Raw genomic sequence first — 26,282 nt, 5'->3', positions numbered from 1 at the left:
CACTAAACAAGCATGTAATTTTTATGAATAGCGAAATATTTGAATGTACTTTATAGGCTACAGAAATGCAGAATGGATTTTGGAGATTCTGCATGACCTGGCTATTACCTCCCAGAGGAGCCAGCAGTGTCTACCTGCTCTTCCAGGGAGCTGCTGCTGTGGCATTGCCATTTGTTATGGCATGATCAGAGCTTTATAAGGCTCCACTCACTCTCCCTTGGAATGAACTGTCCTGGAGAAAAATAACCACAATGATGTTAGCATCTAATCTTGGAGTGTGATTGGTTCTGCTTAGAATTTTAAATATTTATTTTCAAGGGTGGTATACTCTGTCAGGAATTAAGTCAGCACACGTTCTGGCATACAGACCCAGGCTGTTCCCAGGCTGAAAGCTCTCAGTAAGCACACCTGGGGTTTTCAGGGATGCAGGCACAGCTCTGTTGGGCAGCACTGTGTCTCCTGAATTAATGTGAGTCTTGGTGAAGTGAGGTGGCGGACTGATACTAGCACTGGGATTGCTTTCATCTGGATTTCACACTGACAGCATGCAGATGTTGGGTGTCCAGTGCTTTCAGCCACTCCTGTAAGGAATCTGCATCTCAGGATGGAAATGTCATGGCTTCAGGCTTTTCCACAGCTTTCCTCACACTCCTCCCCTTCAGGAAATATCTTGAACAAAGTGTGGTTCTTCAGTGAACTAGAAAAGAAGCAAGAAGGACAGGGAAGTGAGAGAAGAATGAATTGCCTAATGCTTTATCAAAAACAGCTGTTTCTGTTGGAATGCCATCATGTTCTATTAGAAGTGTTCCCAAGTCAGGAATGACCACAGCCAAGCTGCTCTTTCTTGCTTGGTTCTTACATGCCATGCTTTGCCAGAAAGAAGCAGCTTAGAAGTTCTTGGAGCTGGTCAGCTCGGGGCAGTCAGGACTGTTGTGCTGCCTGGCATGTGTCACTGCAGGGGACTGAGCCAGGGGAAGGATCTGGCTGCAGGATTACCTGGCAGGCCAGTGGATCTTTTCCAGCCCAGGAGTTTGCCTGAGCTGTTTGAGGCATGCTGCAGAATCTGTTCTGTGAGCCCTGAGCAAGAGGGCATGGGATGAGCAGGGGCCATGGAGGGGCTGGGCCTGGCTCACATGGCTCAGGTGCCAGTACACCCCTGGAGTGTCTGTCACCATGTGAAAAAAGCCCATGAACAGGGTTGTGTGGGAATGGCCCTGGACAAATGTTTTCACACCTGACCTGGTCCTGGTCCTGCAGGGGGTCAGTTCATACCCATGGAGGATTTGCAGATGGCTGTGGCAGTGGCACGAGGGTTAAACAGCAGCCAGAGGACTGGTGTGAAGGGAAACCAAAATCTGGGTTGTTGCAGGGATCAGAGCCAAGGTCCTTAAGGAAACACTTTCAATCCAAGCTCACAGGCACCCACCTTGAGCAGGAAATTCCATCTACTAAAGGGCTTTATTTTGTCCCTTTGTTTCCTATGGCCTTTGGAAATCTGGAATGCAAAGTGTGTTTTGTTGGCAGTTTGGGGAGAACTGACCATGATAGGAGCCCACGTCAGTCTGTCAGACACAGGGTTGGCACAGGGTTGCCAGAGGAGGCCAGTGTTTGTCCCACTGGTGACACAGTCTGTGTCTGTGGTGCTGGGGTGGCTGGGGGCCGGGGGTCTGTGTGGGCTCAGGGCTGGCTGGAGCCCATGGGGACACTGCAGGGGCTGTCACCCAAGCAGCTGCAGTGTCTGAGCCCTCAGCTCCATCTGGCTGCTGGTGTGTGACCACGAGAGCAGTGGTGGCTCCGGCTGTGGCCACTGCTATTCCCCACCTCCCCAGGGTGATGGCTGGGCAGCACAGGGGCTGTGCCACCACCATGGGCTCGGCTTGCTCTCTCCTGGCAGGCACCTGGATTGTGGGGGCACACGGACACAGGGTGCCCACGCAGTGGGGCTCCCTGGGGGTGGCCACACACCGTCCACTCACCTTAATGAGCACATGCAGCACAGCCAGGTCACAGCAGGGCATGGCCGAGCATCTTGGGGTGCTCGAGCATCTTAGGTGGTGCCCAAGAGCAGCCACGGCACATTTCAGGAGACAGAAACAGCCCCCTGGGCAGCTAAGTGGGAGCCAGAGTGATGGCTGCTGCGTGCTTGGCTCTGGTCACGGTGGGGTTTCGTGCTCCTTGACATCAGAAGTGGCTCTGGAGAAGCCAGTCTCTGCTGCCATGTCCCTGAGCCCTCCATCCCACTGCACTGCACCACCTGGGCCAGGCCCCTTCCTCCTGGTGCTCTGGCAGATTTTCAGAAAGCTTGTCTCTGCTCCAAGCTGTGCCTGCAACACCCACCACCAAAAGTAAGTGGCTTTCTTTTCCTGGTGTCACAGGTTTGTCGAGAGTACCAGCGTGGGAACTGCAACAGGGGGGAGAACGACTGCCGCTTCGCTCACCCCGCCGACAGCGCCATGATCGACACCAACGACAACACCGTCACCGTCTGCATGGATTACATCAAAGGGAGGTGTTCCCGGGAAAAGTGCAAATATTTTCACCCTCCTGCACACCTGCAAGCCAAGATCAAGGCTGCCCAGTACCAGGTTAACCAAGCTGCAGCTGCCCAAGCAGCAGCGACTGCAGCTGCCATGGTGAGTGTGGGAGCACTTGTGGACGTAGACGTGCATTGAGGAGAGGCAATGGTGGATGTGTGTTTGTCCTTGCTGAGGAGGGTGCGTGTGCTTGGGGACCCCGGTCACTACGTGGTGCAATGAGCTTTCTCAGCATGTGGTGCCAGATCTGCTGTGAAGTAGTTCCAGGCCATTGAGGTGTTTGACTAATTTTGCCTGCCGATGTCCGGAGTTCCCGTGTGTACCTCTGTGCGTGCATACGTGTGTGCGTGTCTGTACGTGTGGGCTCCTTGTGGCTCTGGTTGGCTGTACATCTGTGTGTGGGCAGATGTGTATCTGTCCAGCTGCACAGCTAGATAAGCCCGTGTTTAGTTTCTGTAAGTTGGTGTTTGTAGAGGTGCAGTTTGGAGTGGATTGACCGTGTCGCTGCTGTCCCCGTCCCGTGTCCCCGAGGGCTGGCGGTGGCTGTCCCCGGCGCTAGTGCAGGCCCGTAGCTGTAGCAGCCAGGCCTGGGCCCCGTGAGGAGCTGGTGTGCTGGCGAGGCGAGGGCAGCACCGGGGGGCTGTGGTGGCAGAGGGTCCCGCCTGTGCTGAGCCCGTGGGTGTGGGAAGCGGAGCACAGTGGGGGCGGCAGGGCCGGCGGGGCGAGGCGGTGGCCGCGGGCCCGGCCCGGGCGGGGGCCCGGCCGTGCGTGGCCGTGAGCCCCGCGGCCCGCCCGGCCTGGGCACCCCCTGCTGCCCCGCTGCCCTGCCCGTCGGCCCGTGCATGCCTAGTCTTGTTACCGTTGTACACGGCATCCGGTGATTTGTTTTTATTTGTTTTTTCTCACCTCCCCAAATGCACTGCTGCCCCCATGACGCACCTCTGCTTGCTGTTTATGTTAATGCGCTTGACCCCACTGGCCATTGCCATCATGTGCTCGCTGCCTGCTAATTAAGACTCAGTCGGCTGTCAAATCACTGAAGCGACCCCTCGAGGCAACCTTTGACCTGGTACTATGACCTTTCACCTTTTAGCTTGGCATGTAGCTGTATCGTAGAGTCGAGTTTGGGGTTAATGTGTAGAAATGGAACATCCCGGATTCCCTCCCCGCGTCCCCGGCAAAGGGCGTGCGGGCGGCCGGGCCAGGCTGGGTGCCCTCCCTGCAGCCCCCGCCGCCCCCGCGCCCCGCCGGCCCCTTCCCGTCCCCTGTCCCCTGTCCCCTGTCCCTGTCCCTGTCCCTTCCCGGGTGCCGGCGCAGGGGCGTTGGCATGGCTTGGTGGCGCGGAGGCGGCCGGGGCCGGCATGTGGCGCGCTCTGCATGCCCGGGCAGCGCTGGGGCCCGGGGACTGGGGTGTCACCACGGCCCTGCCATCCACTCCAGACGGTGACTATTAACATGGCTTCTACGTGTGATCCTCATGGAGCTAGCAGTGCTGCTTCCCCGAGAGCCTGGCTCCTGGCCCACCCAAAGCTTTCCCTGGCGTGGCGCTGATGCCGGTGCCCGCAGCGGCTGTCCCGCCGGTCCCTGTGCCGCTGTCGTGGCAGGCAAACAGTGCTCCCTGGAAAGCTGTTCCCTCGCCTTTTATTTGGTAGTTCAGTCTGCTATGCCGCTTGCTTGCTCATGGAGAAACATGGTGCTGCCTGGTTATTTTGCCTTCTACTGATTTTTCTTTTTTCCTTTTTCTCTCTCCTTTTCTCCTCCCTCCCTCCCTCCTTCCCTCCCATTCTCCTCCAAACCCACCCACCCCCTCCCTTTTTTTTTTTCTTTTTGTTACTGGACTTTATTTTTATACCCATCCACCATTCAGGGAATTCCTCAAGCTGTACTTCCCCCCTTACCAAAGAGGCCTGCGCTTGAAAAAACCAATGGTGCCACCGCAGTCTTTAACACTGGTATCTTCCAATACCAGCAAGCTCTTGCCAACATGCAGTTACAGCAGCATACAGCCTTTCTCCCACCAGGTAAGTGCATCTCTGGCGCCTTTTCAGGGGCGGGAGCGGGGGGATTTCTGGGAACAGCACTCTAGGAGGCAGCTGTAGGTTGCTGGTGCAAACGTGGTGTGTGCTGAGGCCGCTGGTGCCCGGCACAGGCAGCCCCTCCGGGCAGGGCACAGCAGTGCCCCTGCCCCTGGGCAGAGGAGGGGCTGCCTGTGGGAACGCTGGCTTCTCTCTGCTCCTTGCAGAAGCTGGGTGGGTGTTTTCCAGTCTAACACAAAATCAGCATCATGCTCTCTCACCCCAAATCAGAATTTGAAATCTCCTCTCTCCTTCCTCTTTCCCTGGATTAACTGCTCTTCCTTCCACATCCCTCAGCTGTTGTGCTTGTGTCGCTGTAAGACCCCTTGGCCTTGGCAGTGGTGGCTCTGAGTCACACACACAAAGGGGTTTTTAATGAGGTTTTAATGGGGTGCAGAGATCCCAGGCAGCACAGGCAGTGTCACAGGTGGAGAAACACAAACCTACACAAGAAGTCACATTTTGGGCCTCCACCACTGATGTCTCAGGGCCGGTCTTGGACTGAGTAAAGCCAAGTGCTTGTTGTCAGCCAAGAGTCCTGGTGTAAGAATTGATGCCTGTACTATGGACCAAGCAGAAATCCTTTTGGAGGAGTAGTGATGGGACATAAAGTTGGAATATGTGCTTTGGTTCTGCCATTGGCACTGCATGAGAAATGATCTCCAGTATGTCCTGGGAGCTTCTGCCCTTAGTTACACAGCTGAGGTAGTTTGTTACACCTGAACCCACACTAAAGCAGCACCATCTCTCCAGGAGGTGTGCAGAGCTGATAGATCTGTACTCAGAAATGGGATAGAGTCTGTGAGGACAGCCCTTCATAATGCAGACTGGGAAGGGGAAGAAATACAGCTAATCAGTCTCTACCCAAAAATTTAAAGGATTTTACCCTGAACATCTTCGGCAAGTCTGTTCCCAGGAGATCAGTACAGTGCCCTTTACTATTGTCTTGATCTGGCATGCAACCAACTTGTGTACTTTAAATGGCACAAAAATCCGTTTCTTGATCTAGTGCATTTTAATAATGCAAAAGTGCATTACAGCCACTGAAATGTGTCAGTAAATGTTGCAAAGCTTGTTGGAGTCAATAGCAAGATGGGCTGGGTAAGCTGCAGGTCGGATCCCTAGCCCACATGTTAAAATCCATATAAAAATGCATATGCAGTCTTGGACTCATGGAACCACTGAATGGTCTGGGTTGGGAAGGGCCTTAAAGACCACCTCATTGCAAACTCCCTGCCATGGAGGGGACACTTTGCAATAGACCAGGCTGCTCAGAGCCCCATCCAGATAGACTCAGAGTCCTTCCTATGAATGTTAAACAATTCACAGATCTCTTTTGGCACAGCATGACCACTGGAGTCTGTAAACGGCAATTTTCTGGCTTCCATGAAAGCAGCAAGGGGCTGGATGGTTTCTGGAAATGCTGGAGCTGCCTTTGTACTTCCCCTTGGACCTCAGGAGCTGGGGCTGTGGTTTGTGTGTGCCAGACCCCATTTGCACCTCATCATAGACTGAGGTCTTTCCCATTGGCTCTTGACACACCTTACCTCAGCTCTTCCTCCAGCAGTTCCACACTGAAACCTCCAGGAGCTTGGCAGTGCTTCTTGAGCTTCGTTAGACCTTTCCTGACCACTGGAGTTTAGTGTATGTTACACAATAAAAGTAGGGGAGTTTTTAGCCTGAGCTATTATGAATTCTCTCTTTATATTTTTCAGATAGCTGCAATGTGAGCTTTCCAGTAGTCCAGTACTTTCCAAAAAGTTTGAAAAATGTCTTTGGCACCTTGCCCTTTTTAATTTTTCCCGCTTCAAATGAGCTGGGATCAGTTCCTGTTTGGGCACAGCCACGTGGACACAGAGTTTCTCCATCTGTCCCTGCGAAGCCACGGAGAGCACAGAGCGTGGGTGCTCCCAGCTCAACGGCCACGGAGCAGGGCCAGGGCAGCTCAGGGGGATCTGAATTAAAGTGACATTTTTCAGGTTCAGACACCCAAGGTGTAAGTGCTCATTTGTGTTCCTGGTTGCTCCAGGCAGAGCGTGCAAGAGGGCTGGAGGGCAGGACGCCTGCAGGCCCTACACAGGGCGGGTGTGCCCTTGGCAGGACCCTCCCTTCTGCAGGGCACTTCAGTCCTCATGTTCTCCCACTGATACTGCAGAAAACCTCAGATACCTCTTCTGAATTGCAAGGCATTGTTCTGGCTGGCTGTGTGCCAGGGATGTGAAGCACATCCAGGGAACATCCATGCCTGGGAGTGGACACTGCACTCCAGCACGCCTTAAGTGATTAAATGTTCTTCAGACATTCATATCAGCTACACCTCCCTCTGTGCACAGCTCTCCTCTTGAGGTGTCCCCAAAACCATGGCTGCTGGAAGCTGTCCCAGAATGAGAGGGGAGTTCAGGGGTGTTGCAAGAAGAACCAGGAACATTTGTGCTGTTGAGATAAGGGCAGTTAGTGTGCCGAGTCAGGAGGCTCTGCATGCCTGGGTTTGGCCCCCGGGTACTGGCTGCCAGCTGGGGACACCTCGGCAGACGTGGGTGACCCTCCCTCTGTGAATGTGCAGAGCTCCAGGTCCTCAGACCTTCACCTGCTCCATGTCCTGAGCGACTGGGGCTGACTGAGTGCTCCTGGGGCTGAGTGACATCCTGCCTGGTGCCTGGGACCATGCTGTGCCTCAGCTCCCTTCTCCTCAGGAGTGCGAGTGCAGCTGCTCTGCCCCAGGTGTGTCCCCCAGGTGACCAGACTGGCCTTGAGGAGCAAGATCCTCCAGAGCAAGGGGTCAGGTTGGCAGGATACTCCCAGTAGTTGGGTGGTCCAGCTGCAAGGGGCAGGATTGCAGCTGGCAGCTGAACCCCAGAGCCAGTGAGGAAAGGCTGCAGCTGCCCCTGCGTCGTCGTGTTAACCCGTTGTGTGTTTGTTCAATTACTGCAGCTTCAGCACCAGAGACTGCCTTGCTCCTGGCTGGGACTCAGTGCCCAGAGGCTTTCCTAAAGGGACTTTCCTTCCTGGGGCTGCTGGGCCTGTGCAAAACCACTGCTCTCCCCCAAAACATTGGGGAGGGAAAGGTCGCACACCACTGCTCACCTCCACAGGAGTGCGTGTGCTGTCTGGAGTGTTGTTTTTAATTAGGCTTTAGTAGATTGGGCAGAAGAAATAGACTGAGGGCAATAATACAAGGGAGAAAAGAGAAAAAAATAATTAAAACAACAGTAAACATAGAATATTTATAGAAATATCTTTATTGTGTTGCAGAAATAATTTGGTTATGAAGTTATGGTCAGTTAAGTCATAACATCCTCAAATTAAAATTCTGCCTTGTGCCGAACAGCCAGGGAACATTGAAAGTGCACATTCATAATTCATGTGTTCTCATTAGTCAGTCAAAGCTTCTGAAGTCAAGCTGAATATTAGGATCATAGCAAAAATTATTTTTATTACTGGTAAGAGGGTCATAAAGCATAATATCTGTGTTTGGGCATTATGCCACCCCAGCAAGCATTCTACTTTCTGCCTCATGCTCATTTGCTTTAATTCCCTTTCAAAACTGTGTGCACTGGTCATAATGTTAATGATGATCATCCAGACTGAAATTTGGAGCTTTTCACTGAAAAGTGTTACAGGGATGTTTCAGAGTGGTTATAACACCCAGCTCATATGTAGCAGGTAGATACACTTGTGCATGGGGTGATGGACCATTGCAGGGTGCACAGCCATGTGCAGAGCCACAGCTCAGAGCTTCTGCTCTGAAACCCCATTAATGCCACTGAGAGCCCACAAGAGGGACCAAGAAAGCAGTTCTGCTTACTGTTTGTAGTTTTTAGCCAAATTCTGCTCCATTTTTTAGTCTTGCAGGTGATTCCCTTGGCTTCAGCTGTGATTTGTGCCGGGGGAGGTCAGGACAGGCCCTTCCTTTACCCTTTCTTTGCCAGTGTCCTCAGTCTCTTCCTTGACACAGAGGAGTAATCAGGGAGCACGATGATGCCCTTGCCTTTGTTGCCTTACAGATAGAGCAGTGACAGAGGATCACCTTGGCCCCAGCAGTAATTAAATGGGCCTGACTTCTTCCCTGCATAGTTAAATGCTCCTGAGGCTGTGCATCCCCTCCAGGGCTGGGCACGGCTGGAGGCGTTTCCTGTCCCCAGTACAGCCCCGGGATGTCACAGAGGCAGCCTTGCCTGGCTGCCTCTGGCAGTCTGCTAGGATATGTTTCCATTTCCACTGCAGTCTCATTCCCAGATTGCAGAGTTTATTTCCATTTCTGCTGTGTCACTCATCATTAACAGAATAAATGTTTTTCATTAAATTAAAAAGTAAATAATTTATTAAAAATGGATATTCTGGAAGATCAGTGTATGTTTATCATCTTGGAAGCAGAAATAAAAGATTGTGAGATCAGTCTGGTGGAGGGCATTTTGCTGTGTGACTTAAGGAGAATTGCCACTTTGGTGATACTTAAAAACAGTGCCAGAATGATCCTAAAAACACCTTCCTGCTCTGGCTCTGGTGGCAGGGCAGAACTCTCCACGTGTGTGGTCTGAAGGGGGTTGGGGTTGTGAGCCTGGGCACCAGCAGCTTCAAATTCATCCTACGATGTAGAACAGAAGGCTGAGCAGGAGTTGTGAGGTGTCTCTGGGAGCTGCACAGGGCACAGGGACCATTCAGCCACTGCTCTGGGCCACGTGAGGAGAGGGAGAGGGAGAGGAGATGGACAGTGGGAGTGTCACCTCCCACTGTCCATCTGCCTGGATGGCTCCAACAAGGACAGCAGGGCCTGCTCCCTGGTCCCTGCACTGGGGACTGCAGGCACCAGGCAGGGTGAGTTTGAAGCATCTCTTTTGATGTGAGAAGAGCAGGGAAAAGACCATGTGTCAGAAGGCAGAAAGGCTTCAGGAGCTGTGAGCTAGAGCTGAGGAAGGCTGTCCTGGCCGTGCAGGGGCCAGCAGGGTCCCAGCACAGCTCCACCCGCTGCCTGTCCCTGAGGCCTCGCTCTAACGATCACTGTGCTGTTGTGTGGTTTGATTGTGCTGACAGTTACATGCCACTGTGCCCGTAATAACAATTTTTCTTCTTTGTTCAATGAAATTTCTAATTACACGTGTGATGGGTTGTTTTAATTCTTTTCCCTTTCCAAATCCACCTTCCTGTTGCAATGCATGATGAGCAGGCTCAATATTGTGCATGACACCCGCTACAAGTGTTGGTAGGTGCCAGCTTTGTTTCTTGATTATCTTAAACCTGTGGTGCAGCTCACAGACCCTCAAAATCCACTGCTAGATTTAACGTACAGCCCTCGTGCCAGTCCATCTCCCCGAGCCTCCTGCACTAACACCTGTCAATTAAATGTGATTGTTTTATTTAATTGACATGGACACGTAGATGTTAATTTTGTACAGCAGTTCTCAATTGCACATTGTTCCTTGGTGGATTTTGACTGGACTATGAGTTCCAGTGTTTAGAAACTATCTTGTGTTAACTAAAGACTGTATCTTACCATAGCCACGTAGCTGTATTCTGTCCTTCTACAAGATTAATTTCTGTTAGCAGTTAATATTTGGGTTGAATTTCTAAAGGACAAAAATTTGTAAATGTAAGGGCATTGAAAAACTCTCCTGTTGTTTTTGATATTGAAATGGTTAAGCTTGTTTGTGTCGATTTTCTTGATTTGATGGTAACAAGCATTTTCCCCTTTTTTTTCTCTTCGTCTCCCTCCCCTCCCTCCTGGAATGCTGTCCTGCTTTGCACTGTGGTTGCATGTCACGCGCTGGCAATGATGTCTCGGGCTTTCTGCTGTGGTGAACCATGCTCAATGACCCTCCCACGTGTCGCTCTGGTCCCATACTGCTACACTCTTCTGTATGTTTGCTTATTTGATTTTCCTTCCGAAAGTTCCCATGGTGCACGGTGCTACGCCAGCCACTGTGTCTGCAGCAACAACATCTGCCACAAGTGTTCCCTTCGCTGCAACAGCCACAGCCAACCAGGTTTGCTAATTTACAGCTTTGTTCCTTACAGACAACTCGAAATCGGTGCTTTAATGAGCATGGGGGTTTGGATCTGACCTCTTGTTGGCCTACACATTCTCTCAGAGAGCTGCAGCACAGCTTAATCAGCCCTTAGCTGTGCTCCAAAGGTGCTGCAGTTCCATTTCTGATGCTAAAAATAATTGACAATAGAGTTTCTGACTCAGTCTTGACATTTATGGGCCATGCTGCTTATTTCTGTTCTCAGGGATGCAAAGAGCAAGGGATAATACACAAACCCATGATTTATTTCCATTTCTGTGGAGCCAACAGCTCCTTTCAGTGCAGAACTCAGGGACAGCCAGGGGAGTCTTTGTGCAGAGGGGTTGCAGGTTCTTACAGTCTGAGTTTAGCAGTCCAAACATGTTCTGACTCTCCTCCTCCAAGCGTAAAACAAACCCCTGTGAGCATGGGCCACACAGAAGGGCTTCCTTGAAGCCTTTGTTGCAGCCTTGTGATTCTCCTTGGAATGACCCATCGCTTTGAACAGAGCTCAGATAAGAAAATGCCCATTAGAGTCTGGGTTTATTTCTCAGTAGGCACCCCAGTCATTGCCGTGTTTGGATGTATTTCAGGAATATGAGAGTAAAGCTTTACCACGTAAGTGATTAGAAGTCCTGCCAGGAAAGCCAGAACCAATGCTCTAAAGATGAGTCCCTGGGCCAGAGGAGCGGCTGGAGCTGCACCTGAGCACAGGACGCTGTCAGAAAAGCAGATTTCTGTACAACACCTGGCTGAAACAATAAAAACGTTTTAAAGAGCCTCATGTTCCTCTTCTAAGAGCTAATTATTTTTTGAGATTTGAGTTGTCCATGCCAGGAAGCTGTCAGTCCTGGTCTGATACACAGGTCTTGCTTCCAGCTCAGTGGGATGACATGTGTGCCCCTTAGAAAAGGGAGCCCCAGGTTCTCCTCAGCGTTGTGCAGGTGTGCTCCTGTGCAGGTAAATGTCAATGTTAAAGCAGGCTTACCTGATGCACTTGGCTCCTGGCTCAGGACAGGTGGCTCCTCAGGACGCCCAGAGCTGCAGAGTGAGCCCCAGGGCCTTTGGCTTCAAGCCTTTGCACCTTTACCTGTTGAGCACCACCATTTTGTGCTGCCCCAGCTGTACATCTCTCGTTAACCTGTCTGCTTCCTCATCTCTCAAAAATACAATTCCCAAATGGCATCATTGCAGTGACACCTAGGCATGCACATCCCAAGCCTCCAAAGGAACCTGCATTTTGTAGAATGCCAAAACCAGCCCAGGTTAGTCTGCTCAGCAGCTAGCATGTTCTTGTCTTGAGAAATGTTTGCTGAATGAACAGCTCACCTGGGGCTTTAAACTTGGCCTAAGAATTTGTGTTTTGATAAACTAGTTCATAGGTGGGCTACCTCTGCATATGTGCCACCTCAGCAAGCAACCTCCTGTGTGCCCAAAATCTCTTAATATTGTAGTTTATTGCACCAGACAGTTACTTTCAGTGCATTTCTGTATCCTGTGCGTGTCCTGAAGGTTGTGAGAACAAGACAAGCCACAGAAAAGTAATCATTTTTAAATCCTCTGTTAGTAACCATGCACTTCCCAGGGAGATCACAGGGAAAACCTTCTGCTGTAGAATCTGGTCATTTCATGCCTTTTCTCCCCAGAGCCTCATAACACCCTTAGTGCAGTTCTGCAGCCAAACCTCCATATATACATATATGCCCATATATGTATATGCCATGTGAGCAATGCTGAAGGTATTTAATGCCACCCAATGCCGTGTGCCTGCATGCCAAAGGCTAAAGATGTGGCCCTTCATCTGCCCGGGCTGGTGTGGAAGGTCCTTGGTCTGTTCGACAGCACTGCCCCTGATGCTGCTCCAGTCGGGTGCCGCAGCCTGTCCTGCAGCAGCAGGAAAACATGGTATGAGAAGCTTCATTCTGCTCCAAGCCCATTTCTGTGGAGTTGGCAATGCTGTGATGTGTGAGCTGCCAGGGGAGGAGAGGGCACACGGGAGGAGAAACAGCAGCAGGACCTGCCAATGAGTCAGCTGAGAATAAACCCCCCCGTTCTCTCTACTGGGCAGGTTCACAGGCCAGCCTTGGTGCCCATCAGGAAAAAGGGTCTTGCCAAGTGCCACAGCCATTTGGAATTGTGCAAATCCACCTTGTGTCCTAGGCCCCAGCACAATTCCCTGTGCCTGGGCACGTCTGCTCCCCTGGGCGCCGCGGGGCTGCGGTGCCGCTGTGACCCACGGCCAGGGCGCAGTGTCACCTGTCAGTGGCACTGCTGGCACTTGGCTCCGTGTAATCCTGGTTTGTTAAACGGCAAGCTGAGCAGATGGGCCCGTGAGGGGAGCCACGTGCTCAGTCCTGTTTGTGCAGCCGAGCCCTCTGGGGGTTGTTCCCCTGCCTGGGGAGGCTTTGCTTGCCGGCTGCTCCACGCGGCTGCTGCGGGAACGGCAGAGCTCTTCTCAGCCGGGCATTTTCACCAGCCATGAACATCAAGCTCAGGGCTTCGTAGGCTTGGCATTCAAACCCCAGGACAGTGACAGCAGTGAACACTTCACAAAATCACACTGAAACGAGGCCACTGTAGAATTCATCATCTGAGACACTGAAAGCACAGGATTTTGTGTAGGCCAACAAAAAGGGCTATTTTCAATTACTGCACTGCATGACTTGTAGATGTTAACTTCTCCTATTTCCTGAACAACCAGTAATACTTATTTATATTTGTCCAGTAGTACTTAACCCAGTGTTTTCCACTTATAAGTTGCTATTGTAGCACTTCAGTTGACTTTAACTTATAGTTACGATATAAAATCCACCGACTCCCAGCTGATCCTCCCTTTCCCGAACTGATGTTCTGTAGCAAATGCTGTGCCTCTGGGTGGACTTGTTGCACCTGTCACTCACTGTTTACATTTCTTACCTGTAGATACCCATAATATCTGCCGAACATCTGACTAGCCACAAGTATGTTACACAGATGTAGACATTTGGTCATCAAACAGTAAGTTCCCAATGTGTTGTTGCTGTATTTTTTCTTACTCTTATGTGTGCAGTTGGTTGCTGTAAGGGACAGAATGTTTTTATCTTCTTTCTAATAAAACCAGTAAGCTCTGGGGCAGAGGCTCTGACCCCCCTGAGGGGCCGTTCCTCTGCAAGGGGAGATCCCACGGGTACCAGTGGCCACATCCTGTGTTAGTTTGTACATGCCCACCCAGCAGAATCGGGGTTCACAGAGCTTTATGCTCTGTCTGTGGTGGCGTCAGCACTGACCTGAGCTGAGGGCAGACTTGGGGGAAAATGATTCCATCAGGTTCTCTTCAGAAAGAAGGGCTTTTAAATCTCAACATTTGGAACCCCAGCATTTCCTGGGTTTGGAAACTCATAATTCTCCTGTTGTGAGATTCCCCTCCCACAGCCATCCCGTCCAGGATGGCTCCTGCTTCGTGTTACCTTCCTCTCTCCTGTGCTCCATTTCTGCCATGTTTTTATTGAATTCCTTGACCATAATGGAATTATTTCTGAGGGTGAGGATTGACCCTTTGGCCACAGTGGGTTTGTAATCATGGCTGCTCCTTTCAGCTGAGCATAAACATTGTTAAACTGCTGGAGTGGTGCAGGGAGGGTGGGTGGCAGGGGCTGGGGTGGATGGAATGCCTCGAGTGGCATGGGATGCTTCTGCTGCCGGAGGGCTCCTGCAGGGAGCCAGCCCCCGTGCGTGGAGCTGGGGCTGGTGTGTGTGACCCCGAGTCCTGGCTGTGCCGAGAACACTTTGTGCTCTTCCTTCCCAGATGGTATCGGCGGCGAAGAGGCCGGATTTGGGTGGGAAGAGGCCAAGATCATTAGCCATAGTGTATGTAAATACTGTCCAGCAGCACGGGGAACCCCTCAGCAGTGACATCACACATTGCATGTTAACGAGACGAAGCGAGACCGTGGGACTCCACTGCACACTGTTGCCTATCTACTTTGTACATTGAATTGATATTTGTGCTGAGGTGATTTACTGTCCAGGCCCGCAGCATCGTCCGCCTTTCCCGCGCGCTGCCCGGGCGGCGCGGGGGCTGCTCCCCTCTGCAGCCCCAGAGGCCGCCCCGAAAGACCGACGATGCTGTAACCAGACATCTATTATGTATTGGTACGTCTGTAGACCAAGATATAATTTTTTAAAGTAAGTTTATTTCTTTCAAGGTTTACAAATAACAAAGGTGCACCTTGTATTTAAAATTGCCATTATAGACGAGAGCGTGCATGCACAGTAATTTTTTGTTTAAGAGTAATATTTTTAATGTAATAGATTGTAAGAAATGAGAAGAGAGGAATCTGACAGAGATGAATGTGCCAAGCAAAACCACAACTGTGTATATTTTAAAGCACATCAATGGCTTTAAGTACCACGTTGTTAAGGATTCTCATGAAGTGCCATAGACTGTACATCCATCAGAGTATTATTTCCGCAGTGTTATTTTCAGAACCACGTTTTCACTGACTTGATGAGTACTGATCAGTCAAAGGGCACCATTCTGTTTCAAACCAAAGCTGTCTCAGAAATGGCCAATTGCTCCTCACAGCCAGTGGGTAGCACCAGAGAGATGCTCCAGCTGTGTGTAACCCTTATGGACAATATTATCTATAAACTCTCCCAAGGTGTTGTATGTCATATTTATGCATAGTTACTGTATAAGGTGATCTGCAAAGGGAAAAGCCATTTCTGAGACACAGTAACAAATGTTTGAGGAACTTCTTTTGCTCTATTTATAGCCTCTGTCTCGAGTCACAAGGACTATAAATGTTTTGCAGAGATGGGTTTCACTTTAATTCATCAAGTCCCGCGTCCGCGGCGACTCTAAACAAAGACGCAGAAGCACTGACAGCAGATGCATGACAAACCAAAATAGGACAAATGAGATGTTGATTAGTGTAGAAATTGGGTGGGTTAATACTCGGGTGAGTTTTATATGTGATTTTTTTTTTTTTGTTCAGATTAACTGCTTATAGCCTTAGAAAGCCTTTACAAAATAAAAACAAACAAATAGATGTGCATTCAAGTTCTAAGAATGGATTCATCCAAAGGAATTCCTTTTTGTGGTTTGGATGTTGCAGCCAGTAAAGGATATTTTTGCTCTGTTCAGCCAGGGGCTGCCTGGGGCCAGGCCCCGGGTGGGCAGGGAGGGAGAGGCGCGGGTTCGGTTCTAGAACTCGCCATACTCCGAGTTTACTGCAAGTTTTTACGCTTGAGAGAGATGCTTTATAGATAAGAATGATGTGTTGATTTTCCTGATTGTACTGTACATCTATTAAAGCCTTAGATTATTACATTACGGGTTAAAACCCATACCAATGTAATTTCAATCGTGTTAAGAAAGTATAGGTGACTTCACATGTTATTGTAGTGACTTACCATAGAGAATTTACTTATTTTTTTCTTGTTAAAAGTGTAGTTTTTATTTCTTACATTTATTAGCTCGTTTTCATTTTCTATTACCAGTTGATACCATTTCAGTTCATAGAATTTTGTTTTATTAGAGTTTACTGATGACTTTTTCAAAATACAAAAAAAAAAAAGTAGTTTTCTTCATAACATACTCAGTTTGGAATCTATATGTAGTGTCTTATGAGTATTCGTATTATTGTTAACTAAATGATTTCTATTTTACTGATCTAATACGACAATGTAAGAATGTCAGTCATTGTTAGTTCTTGTCTAGTTTTCATTCAAAGAACAAAGATCTTTTATATGGATATCTTATAATTATATAATCATTGCTAAGTAAGAAGTTAAGTTGTTGCTATAGCAACAATCCTGGCAGACAATTGAGTAATATTTTGATGATTTATTTTGTTTGTAATTAGTTATTATGAGAAAAAAAATCTAGTTCCTAGATATTAGAATAAAATTTATTTTCTACTGTATCCATTTCAAATGTTAAAATATTGTTTAAATATTTTTTGAAATCCCTGAATATCAGGCCTTGTTATAAATAAGCTGCATAATCAATAGATCAAGGGACTTTTTGTTGATAATCCAAATACTCAAAGTTTACGTAACAAGAATTCTAGTGTGTGTGTGCAAACTCTTGAGGGTTGATTATGCTGCAGTTGGGACGTCGAGAGCGAAGGTTGACTTTTTGCACTTCTGTATATAGTCAAAAAAGAGAGAAACCTGTATAATAGTAAGATCTTATTTTGAATAAAAATGTCTATAATTACAAGGAGTTTTGTTAAGGCTAAATAAAATGACAGGCTGAACAAAATTGCTTGCAAAAGTGGCACAGAGTTAGCACTCCATCCCCCTTCCAAAAAGTTGCTTTGCTTTATGTGGACAGCTTGTAGTTTGCCAGGATTTTTTCAGCTGGAAAGATCTGCCATCCTTCCGAGATCTCATGACTGACAGAAGCTCCACTGGGTCAAATCTGCCTGAAAATCATTAAGAAAAAAAAGGAAAAAAAAAAAAAAAAAGAAAAAAAAAAAAAGCAGGTACTTCAGCCCATCCAGGGAATCATGGCTCAGATATTCCGTACATTATTCAAAATCTACTGCATGTTTAAAGTATCAAAATATATTAAAGATATATGCTATTCAAACCAGTTTCTGACAATTTCAGTGGTTTCTTGTTCACAAAAAAAGATTCTTCAAAACGAATACTGACATTCACAGAGTTCAACCATGGACAGGCAAACGGAACACACCCGTAGCTGTAGGGTAGGGGATTGTTTTCTCGCTGTAGTGGTCCTGTTCTTTTAGCAGGTGAGGAACAACCTGGGAGATCTTCCCTTTTCCCGGAAGCCTTGCAGGAGCCTGGTGATCCTGGGCGTGCCCGAGCTGGGAGCAGGCTGGGGCTGGGAGCTGACCCCATCAGTGATTAATGACCTGCCGAGCTGCTCTGCAGCCCCCGGGCCATCTGCTGGAAGGACGGGCGCGCTTGGGTTTGCTCTTACGTAACCACAGACTTACTTTGCTTGTAGTTGCTCCAGTTACGTACTCTGTCCTGGGCTGCAATTTGGGTTTATGCTTATTTTATTATTACTGCTATAGTTGACCTTGCTGTATGGAAAAAATAAAGTGAAATTGCCCTAATAAAAGTTCTCTTTCTTAGTTATCTTTTCCTCTGCCAGGTTAAAAGCGGCTCCACTGCGTTACGTAGGCTCAAGCGTGTCTGAGCACTTGTGGGACTGCCCACAATTTATTTTATTTGGTACTGGGGCTTTTCTGTACCAGCACGTTCCATCCACAGGATGTATATTAAAATGCCACCTGTTAGGGATATTCCTGTTAGATCCTGGAGGTAAATACAAAGCACCAGGATCTCTGGATCAGCCCCCGCTGTCCTTACCCTCCTGCGACAACACCTCTGAGATTCAGGGACACATTCCCTGCAGGGAGGGCCACGGGGAATGAGGGGAGTGGGCAATGGGGGCACAGGGAGCTGGATCCTCAGGGAACTGCAGAGCAGGGAGCTGGGGGTGCAGGGAATTCAGAGTGAAGGGAGTGAGGGGAGCATGGAACTGGGGGGCAAGGAGTGGGGAGCAGAAACCTGGATGCGCAGGGAATGGGGGCACAGGGAATAAAGGGAACTGGGAAGGGAGGTGAGGGAATGGGGCAGCAGGGAGTGGGGTGCAGCCAGGCAGCGGCTGACATTAGAGGGAGCTCTGTTGCCACGTGTTGCAGTTCCTCCGTCACTTTCCCACGAATCACTGATAATCAAAATTTTTGATCACAACATCACAACTTTAATTGATTGAAGGAAACATCTCAGGGCCGTTGCTTTCCAGGGGGATTCCGGGTGTCTCCTGTGGCCCCCAGCATGAACTGGCCTTTCCCAGACAGGTCCCTTGGCCCCATTTCCCGGCTCAGCACACCTGGACACCCCATTCCTGCTGGCTGAGCACCCAGTCCCCTGCACTCCCTTTGTCCCGTGCTCAGGATGGCACCAGCATTTCATTTATCGCCACATTTAGCTGCCAAGGGCAAACAGCGTGCCGAGCAGTGCCGGTGTTCAGAACCGGCAAAAAGACCCCAGCTCGATTTTCCTCCCGAACTTCGGCAGTGGCCGCGGTGGCTCCCGGCTCCGTCCCAGGGCTCCCCCAGCCCCTCGGGCCGGCTCTGTCCTGCAGCTCGGCGGGCTCGGGCGCGGAGCAGCAGCTCTGTCACCGCAGGGAGGATTCAGCGGCTCGGGTGCCCAGCAGAGCCACGAGAAGGAGCTGCTGCCAAAGCGGCTCGGGAAGCTGCGGCTGTGGCACCTCGCTGTCCCTGCCACCCCTCGGGAATGTGGCACCTCGCTGGCCAGGGCCGGACAATGACAACCACGGGAGCAGCAATGACAACCGTATCAGCTGTGAAAAGCAAAATAATAGAATGTTGTTCCACGGATCTCCGGTGTCTGCAGCTGGGGGGCTTTTCTTACCTGGGGGAGGACTCTGGCCTTCAGGGAGGGAGGAACAGGAGCCTGGGGAAGAGCTCGAATCACCTCTGCTCCCTGGGCAGGAAATGGTTGCAGGAAGAAGGAAACAATAATTCTGAGGGTGGTTTTGCATCCAGATATTAGGTGCACCAGGTGCTTCGGGGGCCGGCTCTGCCCCGAGGGGTGGCAGTGGGAGAGCCGGGGCTGCTGCCAGGGAGCCCCCGACAGGTGGTGGCCAAGGGGCCTGGCTGTGGCCACCGCGCCCCTGGCATCGGCAGCCACAAGCAAAGGGGGGAAATATGCCCAGAGTGTCTCTTACCAGCTCTGCCAGCTGCTGCTGGCTCCAGCTCCTCAGCTCGTGGTTTCTGGTGCAAAAAGGAAAATGATGTGAACATATCGTTACTGCAAGAAACCCAGTTCTGAACATCTGTGCTGAAGTGAAAACTTCACCCTAAAATAGACGCACAGATAGAAAGAGGAGCAGCTCACAGGAGAGAGCTGGAGGGAATTCACAAAATCCAACTTGCCCTATAAAACTTTTGGGGGGTCCCTGAGCCTGTACCAACATTCCCTTTTGAGGGTCCCCCCGCCTGCCAGTATTGACCTCTCCCCATACCCGGTATCAGTTGCTTCCTGTCTGTTCTCCAGAACGCCTCCACGCTGTTCAGAGGACGTGTGTCTCTGCTGTGAGATGCACACCTGGGTCTGGGCTGCCCTTTCTCGGGGTTTATCCAGATCATTTTCCTTTGAAGGAGCTCCCTGTGGCCTGGCAGTGCCGGGCACCTTCCCTAGTGAAGCTGCTGAGCCCCCCGTTCCTGTGACAGGCCCCTTGCTGGCCGTGCCTGTGTCACCAGGGCAGGCTGGGGCTGGAGGATGCTGCTGCTGGGGCAGCTCTGGCCCCAGAACCCGGCCAGGACTCGGGTGCCAAGCCCAGCCCAGTGCCCCAGGAATTCCCTGCCCTGGGCAGTGGTTCAGGCCGGGGCTCAGGCCAGAGTCGAGCCTGGCGTGCCAATTCCCTACCAGAGTGAGGGGCTGGTCCCCCAGGGTCCTTCCCTGCTGCCTCCGGGTACCCCCGTGCCGGGTCTGTGCCTTCTGAGTCACCAGCAGGTGCATTGAGCAATGTTCTCTTTCCCAATCTGTTTTCTTGCTCAGGAATTCAGCCATCAGGGTGCTTCCAGGGCAGCAAGAACGTAATCCAGCTGCGAGTTCCCACACGCGGCTCCGCCACTCGGCAGGTGCCGGCACAGCCCCTCGTTTTTCAGGGGAAGGGAGGCAGGGCTGTGTCCTGTGCCCACTGCTGAGCCCCGCGGGGCTGCCGCCGGCTCCCCTGGGTGCCATCCTGCAGCCTGAGCCAGCCCTGGGTGGCTCGCAGGGTGAGCAGGGCAGCTGGGACCGTGAGCCCCCTGAGCTGGGGCTGCCCGGGGCCAGCGCTGCCCCCTCCTGTGGGGCTGGCACCGGGATCAGACCGGAGGGGACAGGATGGGGCCGGCCCCGGGATCAGACCGGAGGGGACAGGATGGGGCCGGCCCCACGCCCCGAGATGCCCTAACGTGCAGGTGCAGGGCAGCACCCAGCGTTAGAAACTGCCAGAGCCCTGCTCTGTGTTTGGTATGCCTGTGCCGTGTCATTCCACACTCACGGCTGCACCGTGGGCCTTTCCTGTTCCTGGCATTTTGCACTTCTCCCTGCTGCAGCACCCAGCAGTGCTCCCCTCCCTGGTACCTGCCAGCCCAGACCCGGGGCAGTGCCCACTCCCCTCTGCCCGGCAGGTCAGTGTCCCTCCAGCCTGCAGCCAGCCGGACACACAGCAGGGGAGGGACAGCTTCCAACCCTTTTTCTTTTCTTCCCTCCTTTTTTCCTCCCCACAGTCCTGGGCGATAGTTTGTGATGCTGCAGTTTGAAGGTTCCCACTCATAACAGATGGGCAGCATTTTCTTGTACTTGGTTTGTAAATCCTTTCCCCATGCAGTGGATATTTGTGATCACACAAACCAGACTGCTGCTTTCCAAGGGGCACCAGCTCAGACTCTGGCAGGCCAGGAGTGCTGAGGGGCCTGGCAGCCTGTCCGAGTGTGCTGTGACAGTACTCTCGGGCAAACAGAATTCTGTATTAATTTTTTAAACCCTCCCATCCTCCCCTTCTGAGCCGAAGCCTCATTCTGGGAAGAAATCTGTTAAACCCAGCACATGATTTCTGTCAGCCTTGCTCCAACGCAGTTTTCAACGGGAACAGGAAGAAACGTGTCAGCGGCTTCGTGTCCCTTCTTGCCTGGGGAGCAGGTCCCGTGCCAAGCTGGGAATGCCTTTGGCAGAGCTGCTGCCTGCCGAGCGCGTCCCGGCGCTGCTCCGGCTCCTCGGGGCGCTGCCGGGGCCCCGGGCCGCGCACCTGGGCCGGCTGCGGGGGCACGTGGAGCCCCAGGCGCGGCTCGGCAGCGCCGGCAGCTGAGTCAGCCCCGCTCTGCCGGTCCGGAGGAGGCCCAGCTGTCTCCTCGCCAGGCGTGGAGCGGCTCCAGCCTCCGTGCGCGGTGCCCTCCCACCGCATGCTGCTGCCATCCCGGGAACAGCGTGTGCCGCCGCAGCCGCCCCGCTGCCCGGGCCGCTCGGGGATGCCGCGTGTGCCGGGGCGCCTCGGTGGGGCTGACACGGGCTGTGCTCCACCCTCTCCCCGAAAGGAAGGGGCGAGGAGCACTAAAACCGCCGTGGAGCTGCTACTTTGTCCCGCGGCTTTGCGAGCTGCGGTTCCCCGGGCCTCTCCCCCTCCCGGGCTTGCTCCCAGGCTGGAGCGGGCGGTTCCGGTGCAGAGGGTGCGGGACGGGTGGGCTCTGCTCGCCGGACAGAGCTCGGTGCTGGGGAGAGCTGCGGGGTCCCTGCGGTCTCGTCCGCCGCCCCAAATCCCAGCGATGTGTTCGGGAGCAACTCTGGCACGGCACGGAGCCAGCGGGGCGCTCCCCACACAGCGCTGGGCCCCCGGTCCCAGTGGTGCTGATCCCGTAAGGCCTGAGCCCTTCTGTGGGCACCACCCCGGCCTGGGGCTGTTTCTGCAGGCGGGTTGTTGTCTTTCTTTGTGCAGGGTGAAAAAAAAGCAGAGATCTGAAAATGTGCTCTTGAGCTTTGGAAATGGATGGGGATCACCACAGCATCGTACAATTCATTAAAAATATAATTCTGATGAGCTGTAATTAAAATAAAATTGTTTGCAAATCACGCGGGGATTTGCTTTAATTAAATGTTGATTGTCAGGCTCCTGCTGGGTTGCAGAGGCCTGAGAGCGAGGCGATCTCTCCGTGGAGCACAGCAGCTCGGGTTGCTGTGCCTGCAGGCAGCTGAGGAAGTCAACATCTAAAAAACGCCAAAGCAGCCAACCAGGCCAAGGAGAGCCCGGCCCAGCGCCGGGGCTGCTCTCGCGGGCTGGCCCCGGGCCAGCGGTGCCGGGCAGGGGCGATGCTCACCGGGCACCCGGCGCTCCCCTCGCCGCACTCCCGAGCAGTGCCCGGCACCGCACTGGGGCAGAAACCGTGCGGAAACGCAGAGATGAGCGATGCTTTATCAAGGGAGCAACCAGACCCACTCACCGGCCGTGCTGCGCGGTGCTCGGGCAGCCTGGGACACGCTTTGAGCCCAGGGTGGGGACAGTCCTGCTGTGGGACAGCCGGGGGCAGCCCCAGCCTGGAACCAGCGGCTCTGACTGCACCACTGGTACTTCCCCACCCAGGCTGAATCCCAGGTTTGCCTTTATTTGTCACTAGCAGGGGAGTAAATGCAATGAGAGAGGAAAAATTCTGTCACTCACTCTGCAAAACTGCAAGGAACTGGAACTATTTTAAGAAAGGGGGGAAAAAAGGGTAAACTTTCAAAGGTCTTTTAAAACCAAGGTTAAACAAGGAAAGACTTGGAGATGAGAATTAAAGGACTCGGATAAGCTTTGCTGAGGAGAGGTTTTCTTCCCTGTTAGCTTTGCTTATGGGTTTATGTCAGTTTTATGGAGCTGTACAGTATAATTTATCCAGTCTTTCCTATTTATGGGTACATTTCAGAGTAGAATGTTTGTTAGCAGCTTGAAGCACTGCCACGCTCCAGCACTTTGGGTTTAACACTACTCAATGTGAAAAAAATTAATATTTCGACTCAAAATAGTGAATAGCAGCTATGAATGCAAAAACTTCGCAGCTCACTTGCAAACCTGTCAGAAGTGCCCAGGGAAGAGGAATGCTGATGCGCTCTGCTTGCGGCAGCAGCTCTGACGGGGGCCGGGCGGGCTCTGGGTGTGCGGGGCACAGCCCGGGGGCTGTCCCAGGGACACTCCGAGCCCTTCGTGGGGACAGCAAATCGCCCTCGGGGTCTTTGGAGGGCGACAGCTCCTCCAGGTGTGGCTGTCTCGGCGCTCGGCATCCCCAACAGAGACAGCAGCTGCTGGGAAACCCCAGCGCTCCGTGACTCCGAGGCTCGGGGTCTTGGTAAAACATCCGCTGGTTTTCCATGGCTGAGAGCCGTTCCCCAGAGCTGCAGGAAGTGGCAATCTTTAAAAAATGTGTGACCTTCCAGCAGGAATGAGAGTTTCCTGGGAGCTGGCTGTGCCCCACGCCCGGGATAGAGCACGCATCTCCCAGCTCCCCTCCAAGAGCTGAGCCCGGGGCTGGGTTCCTTCAGTGACCCGCAGGAATCCATCCCATATTCCAGCAAATGTCAAAGGTCGTTAATTATTAAGCAGGCCTGTATCTGGGGGAAGTATGATAACTCAGCCCGGGAGATAGAACTGTTTGTGTGGAACAGCTGCTTGCGCTGAGCAGCCTGTGGTGGAGGGAAGGGAATTTATAAATAAAAGTTACAAAACGTCAACAAAGGCCTTGGCACGAATGGCCGAGAGTTCAGATAAAAGGGGAGCTATTAAGGATCCCTTTTCTCAGGCCTTGAAAAGCATTTGGGAACTTCCAGGAATGGAGATTGTTTGGCCAGCCCGTGAACCCCAGAGCGCTCCCAGCCCGTGTCAGGGCTGGGGGTGCTCCAGGCTCTCACGTCCTGAGGCACAGCACCCACGGCCACCCCCACGCGTCCCATGTGAGGGGCAGGGAGGAGCAGAGCCCTCGCCCCCTCCAGGTGCCCGGTGTCCCGGCTGAGGGCGGTGTCGCAGCAGCTCCTGCTCTTCCTCTCCTGCGGCACCGAGCCCCGGCAGCCTGTGCCGAGCAGGGGCGCTGGGCAGGGGCCGTGCCCAGCTCGCAGCCCCCAGGGCAGCAATCAGGCTCCACTCTAGCCAGGAAAGGCAGCCGGGCGGTGCTGCGGGACACGGGCTGCGGGCAGCAGGAGGAGAAGCTGCCTTTCGGTGCCTGGGGAGGGGGGAAAGCCCCAAGGCCCCACCCCAGTGCCCCCCTCCCCGTGTCCCCACTCCCTGCTCTGCTCAGCACGGGCCCCTCTCAGCGCCCACCAGCCTGGGGCTCAGGGGGCCTGGCCCGTGGCCCAGCAGCAGCTTCCAGAGGAAAAGGGGAAGGGCACGGCGGGAGTTAGCCCAGCAGCATCTCCAGGCTCTGGGAGCCGAGCCCTGCACAGCCCAGGGCACGTTTCTGCTGCACCGAGGGCATGGGCACCTGCAGGCCGGCTGCCAGCTCTGTGAGGAGTGCAATCTTCTCTTTGTTGTTAAAGCAATAAACCCGATGTGCTTACACCCCAAACCAAACACAGCACCGCCCCAAACGGCTGCCATTGAGCTCCTTCACCCGGGATGACGGGGAAGAGCAGAGAGCACAAAGGCTCTGGTTCTGCTGCACCAGCTTGGTTCAGCCCCCGTTTCACCCAGGCTGTGAGGGGGAAGGTGAGAGCTGGCTGTGAATCCGCGGCACATCCAGCTCGTGTGCAGAACGAGGGGCAGCTGCCAGCATCAGCTGGGTGCTGGCAGCCCTGGCACATCCAGGGAGAGGAGGTCGGGATCCTGGAGGCGCTGAGGGGACAGAGATGGGCTGAGCAGGGAGTTCAGCCCCTGGCTCCTGCTTACCTGCTGTGTTTGTGCCCTGGTTTGGCTCATTTACCAGGTACCTCGGTCCTGTCCTGAGCGAGCGGCTGGTGCTGCTCACCGGGCAGTGCCCTGCCGGGAATTTGTTCTGATTCCATGTGGAAGACCCCCACTGAATTTTCAGGGGGTTGGAGGGCCCCAAGGGTTTTTTTTTTTTTTTGTGTCAGCTGGAACAGGAAACAGATGCTGCAGGGGGACCGGGCTCCCCCGTCCCCGGTGCCCCCAGCTCCGGAGGAGCAGCACCCGCCCGGCCTTTGTGGCCAGGCTGCGGCGGAGCAGGAGGCACCAGAGCGCCGGATCCGCTTCCTGCCCTGCCAGCCCTGCCTCTCCGGATGCTCCTGGGGGAGGCAGCACAGGGGAGCCTCTCGCGGTCTCAAAATATTTCAGCAGAGCTGTATCCTGTCCTCTCCTCCTGCCGCTCATCGCCACCCACAGCAACAGCAGCAAGGGCACTGATAGCCGGCAGAAACCCAGAGGATTTGGCTGCACACACCCCGAGGCAGCCAAGGAGGGTTTGAAGGAGCTGACAATGCCGTTTCCTTATTTTCAAACCGGACTTGTGAGGATTTTTCCTCCTCTGCTGCTTTGTGGCCCCTCGTGCTGCTCCTGTCCGAGCGCTGCCCCCTGCCCGGGGCTGGGGGGGCCGCTGCGACCCCGGCCCGTGTGTGCGGCTCTGAGCCTTGGCTCATTGGCAATTGCAAGGGAGCTCCACAGTTCGGCACTCCTGCAGCCACAGATTCTGGTCTGTAACAGCCCTTCCCAGTCCTGCATTTCCAAGCGTTTTACCAGGGCGGTTAAGTTGGATCCCCCCGTCTGCTCGCCAGGCAGCTGGAGCAGGGGCAGGGATCTGCCCCCTGCGAGTGGCCAGGCTCCCCTCGGGAAGCTCCTGCCCTCCCACCGGCGCTCCCGCCTCCCCCTCGCACTGCAGCAGCCTTCGTGGCCAGCCCCACGGGAACGGATTCTGCTTTCAAATGAATCATGCTCAGAAATGTATGAGGTGGGAGCAACAGGATTATTTTTGCTTCTGTCACGGATGCTGGCAGTGACCCCTGCTCCTCCCACTCAGCTGCAGCTCAGCCCGAGGCAGTGAAACCCCACCTGCCCCCAGGGAGCCCCAGCTCTGTCCTGTGGGGCTGTGGGGCTGTGTCCTGTGGGGCTGTGGGGCTGTGTCCTGTGGGGCTGTCTCCTGTGGGGCTGTGTCCTGTGGGGCTGTCTCCTGTGGGGCTGTGTCCTGTGGGGCTGTCTCCTGTGGGGCTGTGATGACCCCAGCCCAAGG

General features: G+C 53.0%; 2 protein-coding genes across 21 annotated transcripts in view; one reads left to right on the top strand and one right to left on the bottom strand.

Annotated features, from left to right (window-relative positions):
* The window catches only part of MBNL1 (muscleblind like splicing regulator 1), a 66,786-nt gene extending 49,100 nt beyond the window's left edge, over positions 1-17,686 (top strand). For 6 of the 19 annotated variants that reach the window (XM_059855919.1, XM_059855902.1, XM_059855900.1 and 3 more), the window contains 8 exons: positions 2,376-2,633; positions 3,550-3,603; positions 4,402-4,555; positions 9,774-9,809; positions 10,496-10,590; positions 12,392-12,516; positions 13,534-13,608; positions 14,396-17,686. In XM_059855919.1, the coding sequence (XP_059711902.1) occupies positions 2,376-2,633; positions 3,550-3,603; positions 4,402-4,555; positions 9,774-9,809; positions 10,496-10,590; positions 12,392-12,516; position 13,534 (723 nt within the window). In that variant the 3' untranslated portion in view covers positions 13,535-13,608; positions 14,396-17,686. Of the gene's footprint in view, positions 1-2,375; positions 2,634-3,549; positions 3,604-4,401; positions 4,556-6,324; positions 6,598-9,773; positions 9,810-10,495; positions 10,591-11,204; positions 11,393-12,391; positions 12,517-13,533; positions 13,609-14,395 lie in introns of those variants that run through there. The other 13 variants (XM_059855905.1, XM_059855906.1, XM_059855907.1 and 10 more) reach the window with 13 other exon arrangements.
* A 625-nt stretch (positions 17,687-18,311) lies between these two features.
* Positions 18,312-25,283, bottom strand: LOC132331946 (uncharacterized). Of its 2 annotated transcripts, XM_059855922.1 has the most exons (4): positions 19,622-21,853; positions 19,325-19,370; positions 19,009-19,080; positions 18,312-18,937 (listed from the first exon to the last, which is right to left on the bottom strand). In XM_059855922.1, exons 1-4 carry the CDS (start codon positions 20,341-20,343, stop codon positions 18,752-18,754), a joined length of 1,026 nt encoding a protein of 341 aa, XP_059711905.1. In that variant the 5' UTR covers positions 20,344-21,853; the 3' UTR covers positions 18,312-18,751. The 2 variants fall into 2 exon arrangements, 1 of the variants encoding a protein (XP_059711905.1); XR_009487710.1 differs by lacking the exon at positions 19,622-21,853 and adding an exon at positions 24,989-25,283 and having other exon boundaries at positions 18,312-19,080.
* Positions 25,284-26,282: the final 999 nt, after the last annotated feature.

The sequence above is a fragment of the Haemorhous mexicanus genome, chromosome 10 (assembly GCF_027477595.1).
Source record: "Haemorhous mexicanus isolate bHaeMex1 chromosome 10, bHaeMex1.pri, whole genome shotgun sequence".
Lineage (NCBI taxonomy): Eukaryota > Metazoa > Chordata > Aves > Passeriformes > Fringillidae > Haemorhous > Haemorhous mexicanus.
The sequence above is the reverse complement of the archived record's forward strand: the minus strand, read 5'-3'. Positions and strand labels throughout refer to the sequence as shown.